This window comes from Meles meles, chromosome 4, assembly GCF_922984935.1.
Source record: "Meles meles chromosome 4, mMelMel3.1 paternal haplotype, whole genome shotgun sequence".
Classification (NCBI taxonomy): Eukaryota; Metazoa; Chordata; class Mammalia; order Carnivora; family Mustelidae; genus Meles; species Meles meles.
Window position 1 is genome coordinate 29,577,741 of NC_060069.1, and position 16,790 is coordinate 29,594,530.

General features: G+C 42.6%; 1 protein-coding gene across 1 annotated transcript; it reads right to left on the bottom strand.

The window, feature by feature from the left end:
• Window positions 1–12,159: 12,159 nt before the first annotated feature.
• RPL14 (ribosomal protein L14) lies at window positions 12,160–15,788 on the bottom strand. Its single transcript, XM_046001422.1, has 6 exons — window positions 15,725–15,788; window positions 15,113–15,214; window positions 14,485–14,579; window positions 12,849–12,948; window positions 12,701–12,754; window positions 12,160–12,488 (listed from the first exon to the last, which is right to left on the bottom strand). The coding sequence occupies exons 1-6, from the start codon at window positions 15,725–15,727 to the stop codon at window positions 12,210–12,212; spliced, it is 633 nt and encodes a 210-aa protein (XP_045857378.1). The 5' UTR covers window positions 15,728–15,788; the 3' UTR covers window positions 12,160–12,209.
• Between the last annotated feature and the right edge of the window lie 1,002 nt (window positions 15,789–16,790).

Consider the following 16,790-nt stretch of genomic DNA (forward strand, 5'->3'; position numbering starts at 1 on the left):
CCTGGGTTGCTCAATGGGTTAAGCCTCTGCCTTCGGCTCGGCTCAGGTCATGATCCCAGGGTCCTGGGGCCCTGGGCCACATCTGGCTCTCTGCTCAGCAGGGAGTCTGCTCCCCCCACCCCCTGCCTGCCTCTCTGCCTACTTGTGATTTCTGTCTGTCAAATAAATAAATAAAATCTTAAAAAAAAAATCAACGTACAGAAATCTGTTGCATTTCTACACACCAATTGATGAGGGAGCAGGAGGCTGGCTGAGGACAAAGCAAAAGCTGGCACCTTGCACCCCCTCTCCACCCGCTCCCCTCCGTAATATGTGTGACATTCCTCAGGCACCCTTGACCACCATAAAGGAGAAACAAATAGTTAACTGGAGAGATCACAATCCTGCAAGGCAGGAGTCTCCCTTGGTTTACAAATGTCCTAGAAATTTACAACAAAGAAGTTACCTTATCAATAGCCTAATTTCCAGAGGCACATAACTCAGTTCCTCAAGCCCTATCATCACCCTCCCCTCCATAAACAAAACTAGAGGAGGCTGAGGTAGAAGGAAAAGTAAATAAAGTTAAATTTCTTCTAAACCTAAATCTCACTAACAAGGACGCTTGATAGCAGGAATGTGACATTCCACCAGGAGACTCCCCAATTGTCTTTATGTTAGCACCTCATTAGAGGAAAACGGCCTTGGCTTGATAGTAACCAGGTCTTCAATATCCTGACAGTCTTCTTTACCCCAATAGCCTTTCTGAACACCCCCTTTGTCCTCACCTACCCAACTCCTGTGTATATAATCAGCCACTCCTCACATCCCCGAGGCAGCAGCTCTTTCTGCCCGCGGGTCCTGTCCCCGTGCTTTAATAAACCACCATTTTGCACCAAAGATGTCTCAAGAATTCTTTCTTGGTCATCGGCTCCGGACCTCACCCCACCGAACCTCACCTAGGTTCTAGAACTTCATCAAATCATGAAGCAAAAGATAAAGGAATCAAGGAATAGATCCCATTTACAATTGCACCAAAAATAATAAGGTACGTAGGAATAAACTTAACCAAAGAGGTAAAAGACCCGTACTCTGAAAACTCACAAAAGAAACTGAAGAGGTCACAAAAATAGAAACATATTCCATGCTTATGGATTGGAAGAGCAAACATTTGTTTTTAAAGATTTTATTTATTTATTTGACAGGCAGAGATCACAAGTAGGCAGAGAGGCAGAGGTGCAACCAGGCTCCCTGTTGAGCAGAGAGCCTGATGCAGGCTCGATCCCAGGACCCCAGGATCAGGACCTGAGCCAAAGGCAGAGGCTTTAACTCATAGAGCCACCCAGGCACCCCAAGAACAAACGTTGTTAAAATGGCTATACTACCCAAAGCAATCTACACATTTAATGCAATCCCTATCGAAATACCACCAGCAGGAGCACCTGGGTAGCTCAGTCGGTTAAGTGTCACAGACTTTGGCTTAGGTCATGATACGGGGGGCGGGGGGGTCCTGGGATACAGCTTCCCTTCAGACTCCCTGCTCATAGGGGAGTCGGCTTCTTCTCCCTCTGCCACTTCCCCAGCTCATGCTCTCTTCTCTCTCTTAAATAAATAAATAAAATATTTTTTAAAATACCACCAGAATTTTTCACAGATCTAGAGCAATCCTAAAATGTGTATGGAACCACAAAAGACACCAAATAGCCAAAGTAATCCTGAAAAAGAAGAGCAAAGCAGGAGGCATCAATTCCAGACTTCAAGCTGTATTACAAAGCTGTAGTCATCAGACAGTACGGTAGTAGCACAAAGACAGACACATAGATCAATGGAACAGAATAGAAAACCCAAAATCGGACCTACAACTCTATGGTCAACTAAACTTCGACAAAGCGGGAAAAAATATCCAATGGAAAAAAGTCTCTTCAATAAATGGTGTGGAGAGAACTGGACAGCCACATGCAGAAGAATGAAAGGACCACTTTCTTAGGCCATACACAAAAATAAATTCAAAATGGATGAAAGACCTATGTGTAAGACAGGAAACCATCAAATCCTGGAGGAGAACATAGGCAGCAACCAAGCTCGGCTGCAACAACTTTTTTTTTTAAGATTTTATTTATTTATTTGACAGAGAGAGACACAGAGAGAGAGGGAACACAAGCAGGGAAAGAGGGAGAAGCAGGCTTCCCGTGGAGTAAGAAGCCCAGTGGGAGGCTCGATCCCAGGACCCTGGGATCATAACCCAAGCCAAAGGCAGAGGTCCAACGATTGTGCCACCCGAGCACCCCAGCTGCAACAAATTCTTACTAGATACATCACTGGAGGCAAGGGAAACCAAAGCAAAAATGAACTATTGGGACATCATTAAGATAAAAATCTTCTGCACAACAAAGGAATTAATTGACAAAACGAAAAGGCAGCCTACAGAATGGGAGAAGATATTTGCAAATGACATATCTAACAAAGGGTTAGAATCTAAAATCTATAAAGAATTGATCAAACTCAACACCCAAAGAACAAGTAATCTTGTTAAGAAATGGGCAGAAGTCATGAATAGACATTTTTCCATAGAATACATATAGATGGCTAACAGACCCGTGAAAAGATGCTCAACATTGCTCATCATCAAGGAAATTCAAATCAAAACCACAATGAGCTACCATGTCACACCTGTCAGAAAGACTAAAGTGAACAAGTCAGGAAACAACAGATGTTGGGGAGGATGAGGAGAAAGGGGAACCCTCTTACACTGTTGGTGGGAATGCTAGCTGGTGCAGCCACTCTGAAGAACAGTACAGAGGTTCCTCAAAAAGTTAAAAATAGAACTACCGGGGTGCCTGGGTGGTTCAGTGGGTTAAAGCCTCTGCCTTCGGCTCAGGTCATGATCCCAGAGTCCTGGGATCGAGTCCCGCATCGGGCTCTCTGCTCAGCAGGGAGCCTGCTTCCCTTCCTCTCTCTCTGCCTTCCTGTCTGCCTACCTGTGATCTCTGTCTGTCAAATAAATACATAAAAAAAAAATCTTAAAAAAAAATAGAACTACCCTATAACCCAGCAATTGCACTACTAAAAGAATACAAAATACCAAAAGAATACAAAAATACAGATTCGAAGGGACACACGCACCCTAATGTTTATAGTTGCCTTAACAACAATAGCCAAACTATAGAAAGAGCCCAAATGTCCATTGACTGGGTATCCATCGAATGGACAAAAGAAGACATGGCATATATGTACAAGGGAATATGACTTGGCCATCAAAAAGAATGAAATCTTGGGGCGCCTGTGTGGCTCAGTGGGTTAAAGCCTCTGCCTTCAGCTCGGGTCATGATCCCAGGGTCCTGGGATTGAGCCCCACATCGGGCTCTCTGCTCTGCAGGGAGCCTGCTTCCTCCTCTCTCTCTGCCTGCCTCTCTGCCTAGTTGTGATTTCTCTCTGTCAAGTAAATAAAACATTTTAAAAAAAAATTCCTACCTTTGCTAGTATATTAAAAAAACAAAGAATGAAATCTTGCCATTTACAATGACGTGGATGGAGCTGGAGTACATTATGCTAAGTGAAATAAGTCAGAGAAAGATAAATACTATATGATTTCACACATGTGTGGAATTTAAGAAACCAAACAGATGAACATATGGGAAGGGGGAAGAAAGGAGAGGGAAGCAAGCCATAAGAGATTCTTGACAATGGAGAACAAACCAAGGACTGATGGAGGGAAGTGGATGGGGGATGGGGTAGATGGGTGATAGAGATTAAGGAGGGCACTTGTGATGAGCACTAGGTGTTGTATGTAGGTTATGAATTGCTGAATTCTTCTTCTGAAACCAGTATTGCTCTGTATGTTAACTACCTAGAATTTAAATAAAAATTTGATAGGAAAAGTAGAATAGCTGTCACTTGAAGAAATCTTCCTTTTTTTTTTTTTTAAAAGATTTTATTTATTTATTTGATAGAGCACAAGCAGGGAGAGCTAACAGAGGGAGAGGAAGAAACAGGCTCCCCATTGAGCAGGGAGCCCCGTGCTGCCCGATGCAGGACTGGATCCCAAGACCGTGGGATCACAAACTGAGCTGAAGGCAGATGCTTAACTAACTGAGCCACACAAGTCTCCCAGAGAAGTCTTTTCTGATGTCCTACGTGATGGTCTTCCGGAATCCCTCGCTTACCCCAGTAACAGCGCTTACTACACTGCCGACATCAGCTTTCTCAGTGTCATTCTTCCGAGTAGACTGTGAGCTCTTTTAATAGGGACTCCAAAAATATTTACCAAATGAATCAACTCGTTTCATCTCTTAGCTTCTTCTGAAAATAGGAATATTGTGAAAAGGAAATGAGACTTGTGTGAAGTGGCTGGAACAAAGAAGTGAATGGATTCTGGTTCCCAAATCTGCTTTTACTAACAGTACTTAGTCCCTGTAAGGGCAGTGGAGGATGTTCTACAATGTTCTAAAAGAAAACCATTTTGAATCTAAAACCCTGAAGAGCTGAACTATCACATAGACACAAGATGTCATACTGTGATGTAATAAAGAAATATTTATTTGGTCTTCTTCTCCAGTTTCTGGCATAGAATTCCTAAAACCTCTGTACTTTCTTGAGAGATAGGGATGATAGGAGCATCTTCTGTTATAACATTTCATCTTTCTTCCTGGTTCCTGACATAGGAAGCTTCTAAAACCCTTTGAATCTCGGGGGGTAGTAAAAGTGTCATTTTGCGGGGCGCCTGGGTGGCTCAGTGGATTACAGCCTCTGCCTTCAGCTCAGGTCATGATCCCAGGGTCCGGATGGAGCCCCACACTGGGCTCTCTGCTCAGCAGGAAGCCTGCCTCCCCCTCTCTACCTAGCTGTGATCTCTGCCAAATAAATTTTAAAAATCTTAAAAAAAAAAAAAAAGAGTGTCGTTTTGCCTGCTAATGGAGACTGGTGGCTGGGGGTCCTAGAGACCTTCAGGAATAGGGAGGGGCTGGTTGCCAGAGGAACCAGCCATGTGACTAGAAGTTTCACCCCCATCCCCTGGCCTGGAGAGAGACTGGAGATTGAGTTGATCACCAGTGGTCAATGACTTAATCAATTATGCCTACATAATGATCCTCCATTAAAAACACTAATGGGTTGGGGGCTGTTCAGAGAACTTCCAGGCTGGTGAACACATCAAGGTGCTGGGGAGGTGACGAGCTGGAGAGGGCACGTGCACTCCTTGCCCTTCCCTCACACCTCACCCTATGCAGTTCTTCCATTTGGCTGCTCCTGAGTTGTATCCCCATAATAAGCTGTTAATAGTAAGTAAAGTGTTTTCCTGAGTTCTGCAAGACATTCCTAAGTTATCAAACCTAAGGAGGGGTCATGGAAACTCCAACGTATAGCTGGATAGTCAGAAGTGCAGAAGGACTGGGACTTGCAATCAGTATCTGAAGTGGGGCAGACTCCTTAAGCTGTGGGCATCGAACATAACTCTGGGCAGTGCCAGAACTAAATTGATTTCGGGACACCTGGGTGGCTCAGACTACTAAGCATCCAACTCTTGGTCTCAGCTTAGGTCTTGATCTCAGGGTCATTAGTTCAAGTCCCACACTGGGCTCCATGCTGGGCACAGAGCCTACTTAAAGAAAAAAAAAAGAACTAAACTGATTTGTAGGATACCCAGTTGGTGTCCAGAGAGTTAGAAAATTGGCTGATGTGTGGGGAAAAAAAACAAACAAACCCTCATGTTTGCTGTCAGAAATGCTGTAATAAGAAATAATTCAAATGTACAAGGGAAATTAAGAATATTTTCAGACAAGCAAGTATTCAGAAATCTTATCACTCATGAATGCTAACTAAAAGAAATACTGGAGAATGCAGTCCATGAAAATTTAAAAAAAAAAAGATAAATTCATGAATCTAAGAGGAAGAGGTGGGACAGAAGCAGCAGTGGTAAACCGAGCAATTAGTAAAGGGTATTAAATATATGTTGCCTCTGTAATTAATTAATTAACTAATTAATTAATTTAAGTAGGCTCCACATCCAGCATGAAGCCCAGTGTGGGGCTTGAACTCACAAACCTGAGATCAAGAGTTGAGCTAATTGACTGCTTAACTGAGCCACACAGGTGCCCCACGTTGCCTCTTTAAATATTGTTCCGTGAGGGTGGGTAAAAGATATAGATAATCTTTAATTAATAAATACAGTTTAATTCTGTGGATGAACAGTAACAGAAATAGAAGGTATGTGACTTCCAAACCAATTCAAGAAGCAAAGGGTGGAAATGTAGGGGAGGAGGGGGAATACACCGGAGGTTGGCAAGTGGAAAACAGAGATGACAGAAGTCTAATTATAGGGTAAAGAAATGCAGTGCACATAAATGGCTTGCACTGATGTATGGACAGACTCAGATTAAAAAACAGTTGTAATCTATTCACGTGACACAGCAGAAAGAAAACAAAAATGACATGGTGACACTGAAAATAAAAGGATAGAAAAAGATCTATCAAATGATTGCTGACAAAATGAAAGCGGTATGACAATATTAACATCTGAAAAAACAATTCGAGGAAGAAAGTACTAAAAGAGGGATGCTTGGGCACCTGTGTGGCTCAGCTGGTTAGGCAACTGCCTTCGGATCAGGTCATGATCCCAGAGTCTCAGAATGGAGTCCTGCATCAGGCTCCCAGGACCACGGGAAGTCTGCTTCTCCCTCTGACCTCTCCCCTTTCATGCTCTCTCTGTCTCTCTCAAATAAATAAAATCTTAAAAGAGAGAGAGAGAGAGACTTGTATTGGGGAAAAAAACTAATCACATGAAGGTCTAATTACAACTGATCCTTATGTCTCTAACACCATTTTAATATATGAAAAGCAAAAACCTGATAGAAATATAATGAACAAATCCATACTTATAAACAGAGTTTTAACACAACTCTCTCAAAATCAAATAACCAAAATACATGATATGAAGAATTTAAATAATTTAAATAACTATTTGAGTAACAATTAGTAGAATTGATAAAACTAAAATCAGGATTAACTATTATCAGAATTGATACAGACTCTTATTCTTTTGCACACAAGTTATAGGATTTGTTTTTTTACGATTTTATTTATTTATTTGATACAGAGACAAAGAGAGTGAACAAGCACAAGCAGGAGGAGGAGCAGGCAGAGGGAGAAGCACACTTCCCACTGAGCAAGAGCCCAATGTGGGACTCAATCCCAGGACCCTGAGATCATGACCTGCTGAAGGCAGCCACTTAACTGACTGAGCCACTCAGGTGCCCTTGTTTTATACAGAAGTATGGATGAGGTCTTCCTTTCCAAAAATGGTCTTGAGGGTTTTGTAACACTCAGGTATCTGAGGTAAGACTTTGTGGTACTCGACAGGGTTGTTAGTCTTCAAGATATTTATTTGAAGGAGTGGCAAGAAAATACATTTGAAAGATGTAGTGTTCGGATGCCTGGGTGGCTCAGTGGGTTAAAGCCTCTGCCTTTGGCTCAGGTCATGAGCTCAGGGTCCTGGGATCAAGCCCCACATTAGGCTCTCTGCTCAGCAGAGAGCCTACTTCCTCTTCTCTCTCTGTCTGCTTCTCTGCCTACTTGTGATCTCTGTCTGTCAAATGAATAAATAAAATCTTTAAAAAAAAAGTTGCAGTGTTTATCCATTAAAACATCTAAAAATCTATTGTTTTTCCGAGACTAACTTCACCTACTGAGATAGAGTGCTATTTTTTTATGAGAGAAGCTGTCTACATGATCATCTGCATACATAATCCATTAGGGGCACCTAGCTGGCTAGGTTGGTAAAGCATGACTCTTGATCTCAGGGGTGTCAGTTCGAGTCCTACATTGGGCATAGAGATTACTTTTTATTTATTTTTTTATTTTTAAAAGATTTTATTTATTTATTTGACAGACAGAGATCACAAGTAGGCAGAGAGGCAGGCAGAGAGAGAGAGGAGGAAACAGGCTCCCTGCCGAGCAGAGAGCCTGATGCGGGGCTCGATCCCAGGATCGAAGGGAATCATGACCTGAGCCAAAGGCAGAGGCTTTAACCCACTGAGCCACCCAGGTGCCCCAGAGATTACTTTTTAATAAGTCAATAAAAACCCAAGAAAACCAACTAAAAAAAAATCTCTTAGAACTAGTAAAGAAGGTCAGCAGTGTGGACACATACAAAAATTCATAGCCCTTTTATATCCTTTAATGTCTAATTTTAAAAGGTTCCAGTTCAAAATTACTGGGAAAAACTGAGATACATACAAATTCTGAAAAGAGTGTAAGACCTGAGTAATTGGGAGATATACCACGTTCCTGGATGGAAGTCAGTATTGCAGAGACATGGCAGGCCCCCACCCCCAACAAATCTATAAATGCAATGCAATCCTAAAATCACAATAGGACTTAGGTAACTCGACAAGCAAATTCTAAAATTTATCTGAAAGTGAGGGGCATCTGGGTGGCTTGGTGGGTTGAGGTTCCAGTTCTTGGTTTCGGCTCAGTCATGATCTCATGCATGGGACTGAGCCCTGCAGTGGCCCCACACTCAAACAGGGAGTCTGCTTGAAATTCTTTCCCTCTGCCCCTCACCCCACTCGCACACAGGAACTCCCTCTCTCTCTAAAATGAATGGATAAATCTTTTTTTTTAAAAAGGCAAAATTTATCTGAAAGTGAAACTGCAAATGTGTAAGGTTACTAAAGGAAAAAAATTTAAGATAACTCTAAGGAAGGATCTGCCTTAATAGCTAAACAGAATGTAAAACTAGGATAATCAATGCTATATTGGACCAGGAAAGTGCAAGTTAACATACTACTTTTCACATTGGATTGGCAGAAACGTAAGATATCAGGAGTTCAAGATTGTGAGGCAGGAATGTCTTCATTCAATGCTGATAGAAGTAAATTGATAGAGCAAGGTTACTAGATTGGTAGAACCTACCGACGGAGTGATTTAAAAACACATGCAATCTTCAACCCAGCGAGCGCACTGACTGATAATGTGCCTCAAGTAAAAATGACTCATACAGAAGGAAGATATGCAAGGATATTCAGAGAAGTACTGTTTAAACCGGCACTATCCTTAAAGTCTATCTATCAATAGAGATCAAATAAACTCCCACAATGAACTTCAATAGGTCATACAAACATTCACTCTAGGGATTATTATGCAGAAGATAATTAGGTAGATTGATAGGGGCTGACTAGATAAGATCTCCAGATGTATTAAAAGAAAAAAGTTGGGGCGCCTGGGTGGCTCAGTGGGTTAAGCCGCTGCCTTTGGCTGGGGTCATGATCTCAGGGTCCTGGGATCGAGTCCCACCCACATCAGGCTCTCTGCTCAGCAGGGAGCCTGCTTCCCTCTCTCTCTCTCTGCCTATCTCTCCGTCTACTTGTGATCTCTCTCTGTCAAATAAATAAATAAAATCTTTAAAAAAAAAAGTTGCAGAATACACAGAGTAAGATTTGTGTTCAAAACATGCAAACTCTATGTCTATTTGTAAATGCATGGAGAATGTCTGCAAGGACATACACAGTGGTTTCCTTTCCAAGATACTGTAATTGTAGTAGAGATAATCAAGGGGCCCTTTAATCTCAATTCCAATATTTTATTACAATGTAGATGTATTCATGATGTATTCTGGGGGAAAAAAATTCAGCTAGCTGGTGGACCTATGTACTAGGTACTAAAAGATACCAACAGATGAGGGGTAAAGAAACATGTGAAGTAGAGAAAATGGAATTCAAGACAAATTCTTGTGGGGTGTCACAGTTGGGAGATACTGATTATCTGGACATTAGAGGCTGCTGAAGGGGCAGAGGCTCTCTGAAAAGCAAACTATCCAACAGTCTAATTTTGCCTAGAAGGCCCGTTTATTTCAACATAATTCAACCCAAATATGGAGTACCTAATGTGTGAAAAAATGTGTTGGGGATATGGACCTTGTCCTCATTCTACCCCATTTGAGCCTCGCCACAACGTAAGGCAGGATAGGTGCAGCGTAACTGCAGCTTCCACCCTGAAGCTTGTTCATCCTCTTGGCGTTAAATTCTCATCCTCAGAGCACAGAAAGCACATGGATTGGAGGGTAAGGGCCTTTCAGATCAATGGCAATCTGGCAGCAGCACTCCCCTCTCCACCATGAGCAATTTCAAACCTGCATTTTCTGCAAATCTATATTCCCTCACCCCCCTTTCTTAGCATATAACCTTGTTTTCTAACTGCAGAAATTCAGAGATCAGAGAGCTCAGATATAGGAAGGCTGGTGTGAAGGTTGGTATTGTGGTGGACTGGCTAGAGACCCCAAAACAAGGTGGCAGGTGAGTGTTAAGATTCATGTGTGCAACAAGCCACTGAGCAATTTTCGACAGTGGAACTACAAATTTAGCTTCTAAACCCACTTCTTTTTCCTCCGCATGCAAAGGTTACCAATCCCTCCTCTTTTCTAGGCTCCATTCTGCCCTCTTTCCTCAAAACCTGAATTCCTTTCCAATTTGCTGGCCTTTCCAAAAGCAATTCCAAAATCCAGTGGAGTGCTCATCACTCCAACTTTATACCAAACCAAAACCTCCAAACCTCCAATTTCTCCTTCCCTCACTGTCCCCTTCCCCACTTTTTTTTTTTTCTGAAGATTTTATTTGACACAGAGACAGCGAGAGAGGGAACACAAGCAGGGGGAGTGGGAGAGGAAGCAGGCTTCCCACTGAGCAGGGAGCCTGATGCCCGGCTTAATTCCAGGACCCTGGGATCATGACCTGAGCTGAAGGCAGATGCCTAACAACTGAGCCACCCAGGCGCCCCTCTTCCCTCATCTTGACAATAACCAACATACTTCCCATGGCTTCCATGTTTGCCTCCTGATTTCCCCTCTCACCACCCCTTAACAAATATTTGTTTTTATCTCCAGGCAATCTTGAGTGACTGCTCACATAGCCATGAACCCCACATCTGTTAAGAGCTGTGTCACAACTATCACAGATACTGCTATGAACCAGTCACTCTGCTGCATGATTCACTTCCTTACTCCATGAAGCAAACCACATAGGAGAAACCAAACTTAAAGTTAGGAACATACCTAAACCACACAGCACTTCAGCAGCATAGCCAGAACCTGAATCCAAGTTGTCAGCATCCATTATCTACCAGACTACCCGATTAAGTCTGTGTGGTGCCTTTAACTCATCCCTGGAGTAACTTTGCTTCGGCTCTCTTCTCCCACAATGAACCAAAAGTACAAACCAGAAACTCAGCACATTTGGCTTTCTTACTGTCTTCCAGCCCAGTCCATGAAGGCCTATTAAATGGCAGCACGACTGCTTCTTGGTTTGGACTACCGTCAAGGTGAGGAATACTGTAAAACCTTTATCATCTTTGGCCCTCCCAGCATTGTTCCCTTGATTCAGTCCAACAGTATGACCTAAATCTGAGGGATCAGTTTGGAAATGCTCAGTGGCTTGTTGCACTCATCTAACACTAAACTGCCATGTTGTTCTGGGATCTCTCTAGCCAGTTCACCGCATTTCCAACCTTCTTGCAACTTGTAGCTTAAGATCCCCATTTACCTTAACTCCCCACCCTTCTGGAAAGGCCAAGTAATCCCAAACTGCCTTCATTTCCCCTACCTAAACCTATTAGATCACCTATCAACTATTAGTAAACCTATTAGTACCAAGCATTTTGTCCCCATGAGTCCCAGTGAGGCTCAGAAGCCAGCTTTTGGTTAGAAATAATAGGGAATAGGGGCGACTGAGTGGCTCAGTGGGTTAAAGCCTCCGCCTTCAGCTCAGCTCATGATCCCAGGGTTCTGGGATCGAGCCCCGCATTGGGATCTCTGCTCAGCGGGACGCCTGCTTCCCCCTCTCTCTGCCTACTTGTGATCTGTTTGTCAAATAAATAAATAAAATCTTAAAAAAAAAAATAGGGAATAACAAACTAATTATCATACCATAATGTATTTTGTTTACTTGTCTTGGAAAAGCTGCTGGGATGTATTTATACGAAGTATATTTATAAAGGAGAAAAACTCACTGGGAGCTCTAAATGATCCATTTCCCATAAGCACACTAGTTATGATTTTATGATGGCTTTATACTGACTCTGGACAGATTGGGGCTAAAGAACCAATTCTCTAACGATAACATTAACAATCCTATCAACCTGCTCCATAATCCCGACCCTAGCAAAATACTTTATGTCACAGATCAAGCACACTCGCCAGCATGTCAAAAACAACCTTTATTACTTGTCTTTAAAAGGCTCTATGGTTTCTATGCTTTCTTGCCAGATGCCTTTGGAGCAGGCGCTTTCTGGGCTGGAGCTTTCTGACCTTTCTGAGCCTTTGGAGGTGCTGCCTTCTGGCCTGCAGCTTTTGGGGCAGGAACCTTCTGGGCTGGAGCCTTCTTGCCTGCAGCAGCCATCTTTTTGGCTGGAACCTTCGCAGCAGCTGCTGCAGCCGCACCCTTGGTAGCAGGTGCTTTTTTAGGAGAAGCTTTCAGGAGAGCTGCTTTCTGTAGCTTCCGAACTTCAAGCTTGATTATTCTGTTCCTCTGAAAAATGTCAATACATTTTTTATTATGTATGCACACAAAAAACTATTTTGCTGTTCATCCTATATGTACAGAATGCACGTGCAAGGAAATAAACTTTATGTCAAAACCCCCTATGAATTCAAGAGTAGTCTACCAAACTTGGGCAGACAGAATTCTCAGACAAGTTAGGGGTAAGAATATAAAAATCTTGTAATAATCTAAAAACTTACCATTTTCTTTGCCTTCATGACTTTATAACGATCAAAATCAGTCATCTTAGCTTTCTGTTAAAAATAAAGTAAATAAATAATCGCTCATACCACCTATCACCCCTCCAAAAAAGAAAAGGTCACAATTCAAATGACCCGAAGCTATTACCCTTTCTCTGGCTTCAATCTTCTTGGCCCATCTCGTGGCTGCCCATTTTGTATTAATATCTGCCTTCTCCCAGGCTTGTCGGACATACTTCTGGCGGGCACTAGGAAAGAGCCAAGATCAGATTAAGGAATCAGCTTTGAAGCCACATAGATTCAAGGACAGCTTTGAGCCCCCTGAAAGCACAATTTATACCCCGTAAGTTAAAAAGCATCAGCAAAACAATGCCAAAAATACCCTTCCCATTCATTTTACTTCCAACTTTAGGCTGACAACATACACCACATATCTCGTGTTTTACTAACTTGAACGCTGTTCACTAAACCAGGATGTCTCATAATCCCAAACACGATTTTATTTATTTGAGAAAGAGAACATGGAGGGAGAAACAGAGTCCAACACTGGGCTCTATCCCAGGACCCTGAGATCATGACCTGAACCAAAGGCAGACACTTAACCGATTAAGCCACCCAGGTGCCCCTGATTTTTAAAGTAAGCTCTAGGTCCAACACGGGGTTTGAACTCACAACTCCCAAGATCAAGAGTTACATGTTCTATTGCCTGTGGCAGCCAGGAGCTCCTCAAATACACCATTTTAATAGAAAATGCAAACCAGCTCATTTTCTGTATTTAAAAATCACCTCTGATCTTGTATATAACATCACTCTACTGTAGTGGATATGCAGTAAGCAATTTCCTTTACATAAAGAATGACGTAAAACTAATCCTCAGGCCTCCCATACAACGCTAAAAAAGATGTGGCCAAACATCACGTCTAATTATAACCATTTTGAAGTTTCTTTCAAATATTTCAAGTATCAAAACCCTGCATGCTTAAAAAATAAACCAGCAGTACATGTACCAACACGTTCTACTGCGACTGCCACTGTAGCTAAAACAGCCCAAAAATAACCACCACAGCGTTTTAACTTCCATAATTTACATCACATCAAGAAAGAATCACTACTGATTTCCTCAATAGCTGTCAAAACTAGATGGTATACGTCAAATACTTAACTGCCACACACTAAAAGCTCAACTGATGGCAGCTAGTACTGTGAGAGAAAATAATTAGTATTTTTGTTCTGAAACTAAAGGTGACTAAAGTATGTCTACCAGAATTCCTTAGGGAGGTCTTTGTTGTGTAAATCCTGAAAGATGGCAAGAAAAAGGATGGCAAATCTGGATAAAGACAAAGCCAGAGAACTGAAAGGGTGGAAGATAATCACAGGACATTTTAAGAGTAAACAATGGCGGGGCGCCTGGGTGGCTCAGCGGGTTAAAGCCTCTGCCTTCGGCTCAGGTCATGATCCCAGGGTCCTGGGATCGAGCCCCGCATCGGGCTCTCTGCTTGGCTGAGAGCCTGCTTACTCCTCTCTCTCTCTGCCTGCCTCTCTGCCTACTTGTAATCTCTATCTGTCAAAAAAATAAATCTTTTAAAAAAAAAAAAAAAAGAGTAAACAATGGCCCCCCATTTCTATACTGAAAATCCCTCTTCTAAAATTGCTATTACTCTTCAACGCTGTATACCCCATTCTCAAGAAACAAACAAGATAGCAAAACAGTTTTGAATTAAACTAAACAAATTTTTACTAAGCAAGAAAAGCTGGGAGAGGGACATTGGCTGGTGGATAGTTACCTGTGAGGGAATTTGAGGATGAAGTCAGTGAGCTGCATGCACTTGAAAGGCATAGCCTGTCTCCTTACCTGAGTGCAAGGTCCATCAACCAAAGCCTAGAACAAGTAAGATCAAAAAATTTCAGTGCATAACAAATCAGCAACTCAAGCACATCTTCTATGTGTCTGTCCTTCCAGAATCACCAAATCTCAACTACTTAAGATGAAACTATTATTAGTAGTGTACCCTATAACCTAACAACATGTAACTTACTGGACAATTTTTAAGTCTTTAATCCTTATGTTCCCAACAACAGCATACAAGGGCACTGAGAGCTATGTGCCTGGCTTTATTCTGAACTCAGTTCACGTGTATGAATGCCTTTAAACTTCCCCAATGTTTCAACCCGTAATTAGTTAAAAGGTCTGGTTAGGTTAAGTGGCAAAGTTAATACTCAAACTCAGTGATACTGGCCAGCTCAAGCCTGTGCTTGAAATCCCCATTTTGCCCTGCCTGTCTCCTCTATGGTAAAATAAACCTACCACCCATAACAGTCCTACTTTAGAGGACCGCTGGGAAAAGTACCATTACCATCTACGCTGCATATCAGTCATTAGCACGTGAAATTGACACTTTTCCTTACACTTACCCTGTTCTGGTCAATAACATCTACAATTGCGACCAGCTTCCCGGCATGAGGCCCAAAGGAGACGTAGGCCACCCGGCCAACCTCCACGAAACGCCTGAACACCTAAAATCGAGAAGAAGGGACAGAGTGAGACTTAATAAAAATACTCTTTAGTTTATAAAGTTTTGCAGGTCACAAGCAGTATAACTAAGCATAGCGAAAAAGAACGTAGGGGGAACACGCCCAAGTGCCAAGGGACGACCTGATAGATGGGCAAAATACGCAGAGCCAGCAGCGGCAAAAGCCGCGTTCCCGCTGGCCTTCAGGCATATGGAGCCTCCAAAGACCCAGGCCGGTTGGAACCCGGTACGCCCCGGGTCGCTCCAGCTTTCCAGCTCTGGCGGCCACGGCGCGCTCCCGAGGCCCAAGGCGTGCCGGGCCTGCATGGCCCTCCACGCGCTCGTCGGCGGCGAACCAGGAGAGCTCCTAAACTCCGTGCTCCACCCGCCCAGGAACCCTCACCGCACGCTACCTAAGACCCGACAGGGGTCGTTCCAAGCTTTCGTTCCCCCTACCAGGCGGAAGTGGAGCAGCACGGCCTCCACACCAGGAGCCTCAAACAGTAATACTCACCATGTTGGCGGCGTTCGGCGAGAAGGAAGAAGGCCCGCCCGACCGTGCGCATGTGTAGAAGGGCGCCCCGCCCCTTTGATTAACGAGCTGCCGGCGTGGGCACCTATTGGTTAGGGCCATACGTGCATACGCACGCGCATGCTCACTGGGAAAACAGGGCGGGAGTGTGTCGGAAGTTTTCTGCAGTTTTGCAAAGGCTAGTAGTGAGAGTAGCTTCGGTGATATGCCATGTCTAGCGGGAGGCCGGTTATCTTTTACGACTTTAGGGTGAAGAAGAGCACAGAACCCGTGTGTTTCATTGTAACTCTGTCCACATTCCATTTTTCTTTTAACATTATTCCATTTTTCCTTCCGTTACTAAGTATTTTCAGAATTTTGTTTAAATGTTACTCATGGCTTAACTAGATTTTTTTTTCTCTGCCTAAGTAATCCAGCAATTCTGTTAACATTTTGTTTTAAAGTAATTCAAATTTACAGAAAAGTTGCAAAACTAGTACAAAAAATTGCCATAAATGCTTCTCTTAGAAGCATTAACACTATTTACTCTTTACTACCAAATATTAACACTATTTACTTTTTTACTGAGAGAGAGAGATGCAGAGGGAATTTATTTATTGAGAGAGAGACGCAGAAAGAGAAAGAATCTTAAGCAGGCTCCACACCCAGTGCAGAGCCGGACATGGGGCTTGATGGTATGACCCTGAAATCATGACCTGAGCTGAAATCAAGAGTCGGATGCTTAACTGACTAAGCTACCCAGGCACCCCCTTCCCAAACGTTAACATTTTATGTTTGCTTTATTGTTCTATCATTTTTTTCTGAATCATTTGAGAAGGTTCCTTTATCTCTAAACAGCACTTGTGTGCTATTTCCTAAAAAATGGACCTTATCTTACATAATCAGTACAATGATCAAAATCAGGAAAATTATACTAACATAATTTATCATTTATGCTGTAGTTTTATTCAGATGTTATCAGTTGTCCCACTTACGTTCTTTTGTGCAAATAAAAATTTTGTTTCCTGGTTCATGATCTAATAGAGGATTATAAATTGGAAGCTTCATG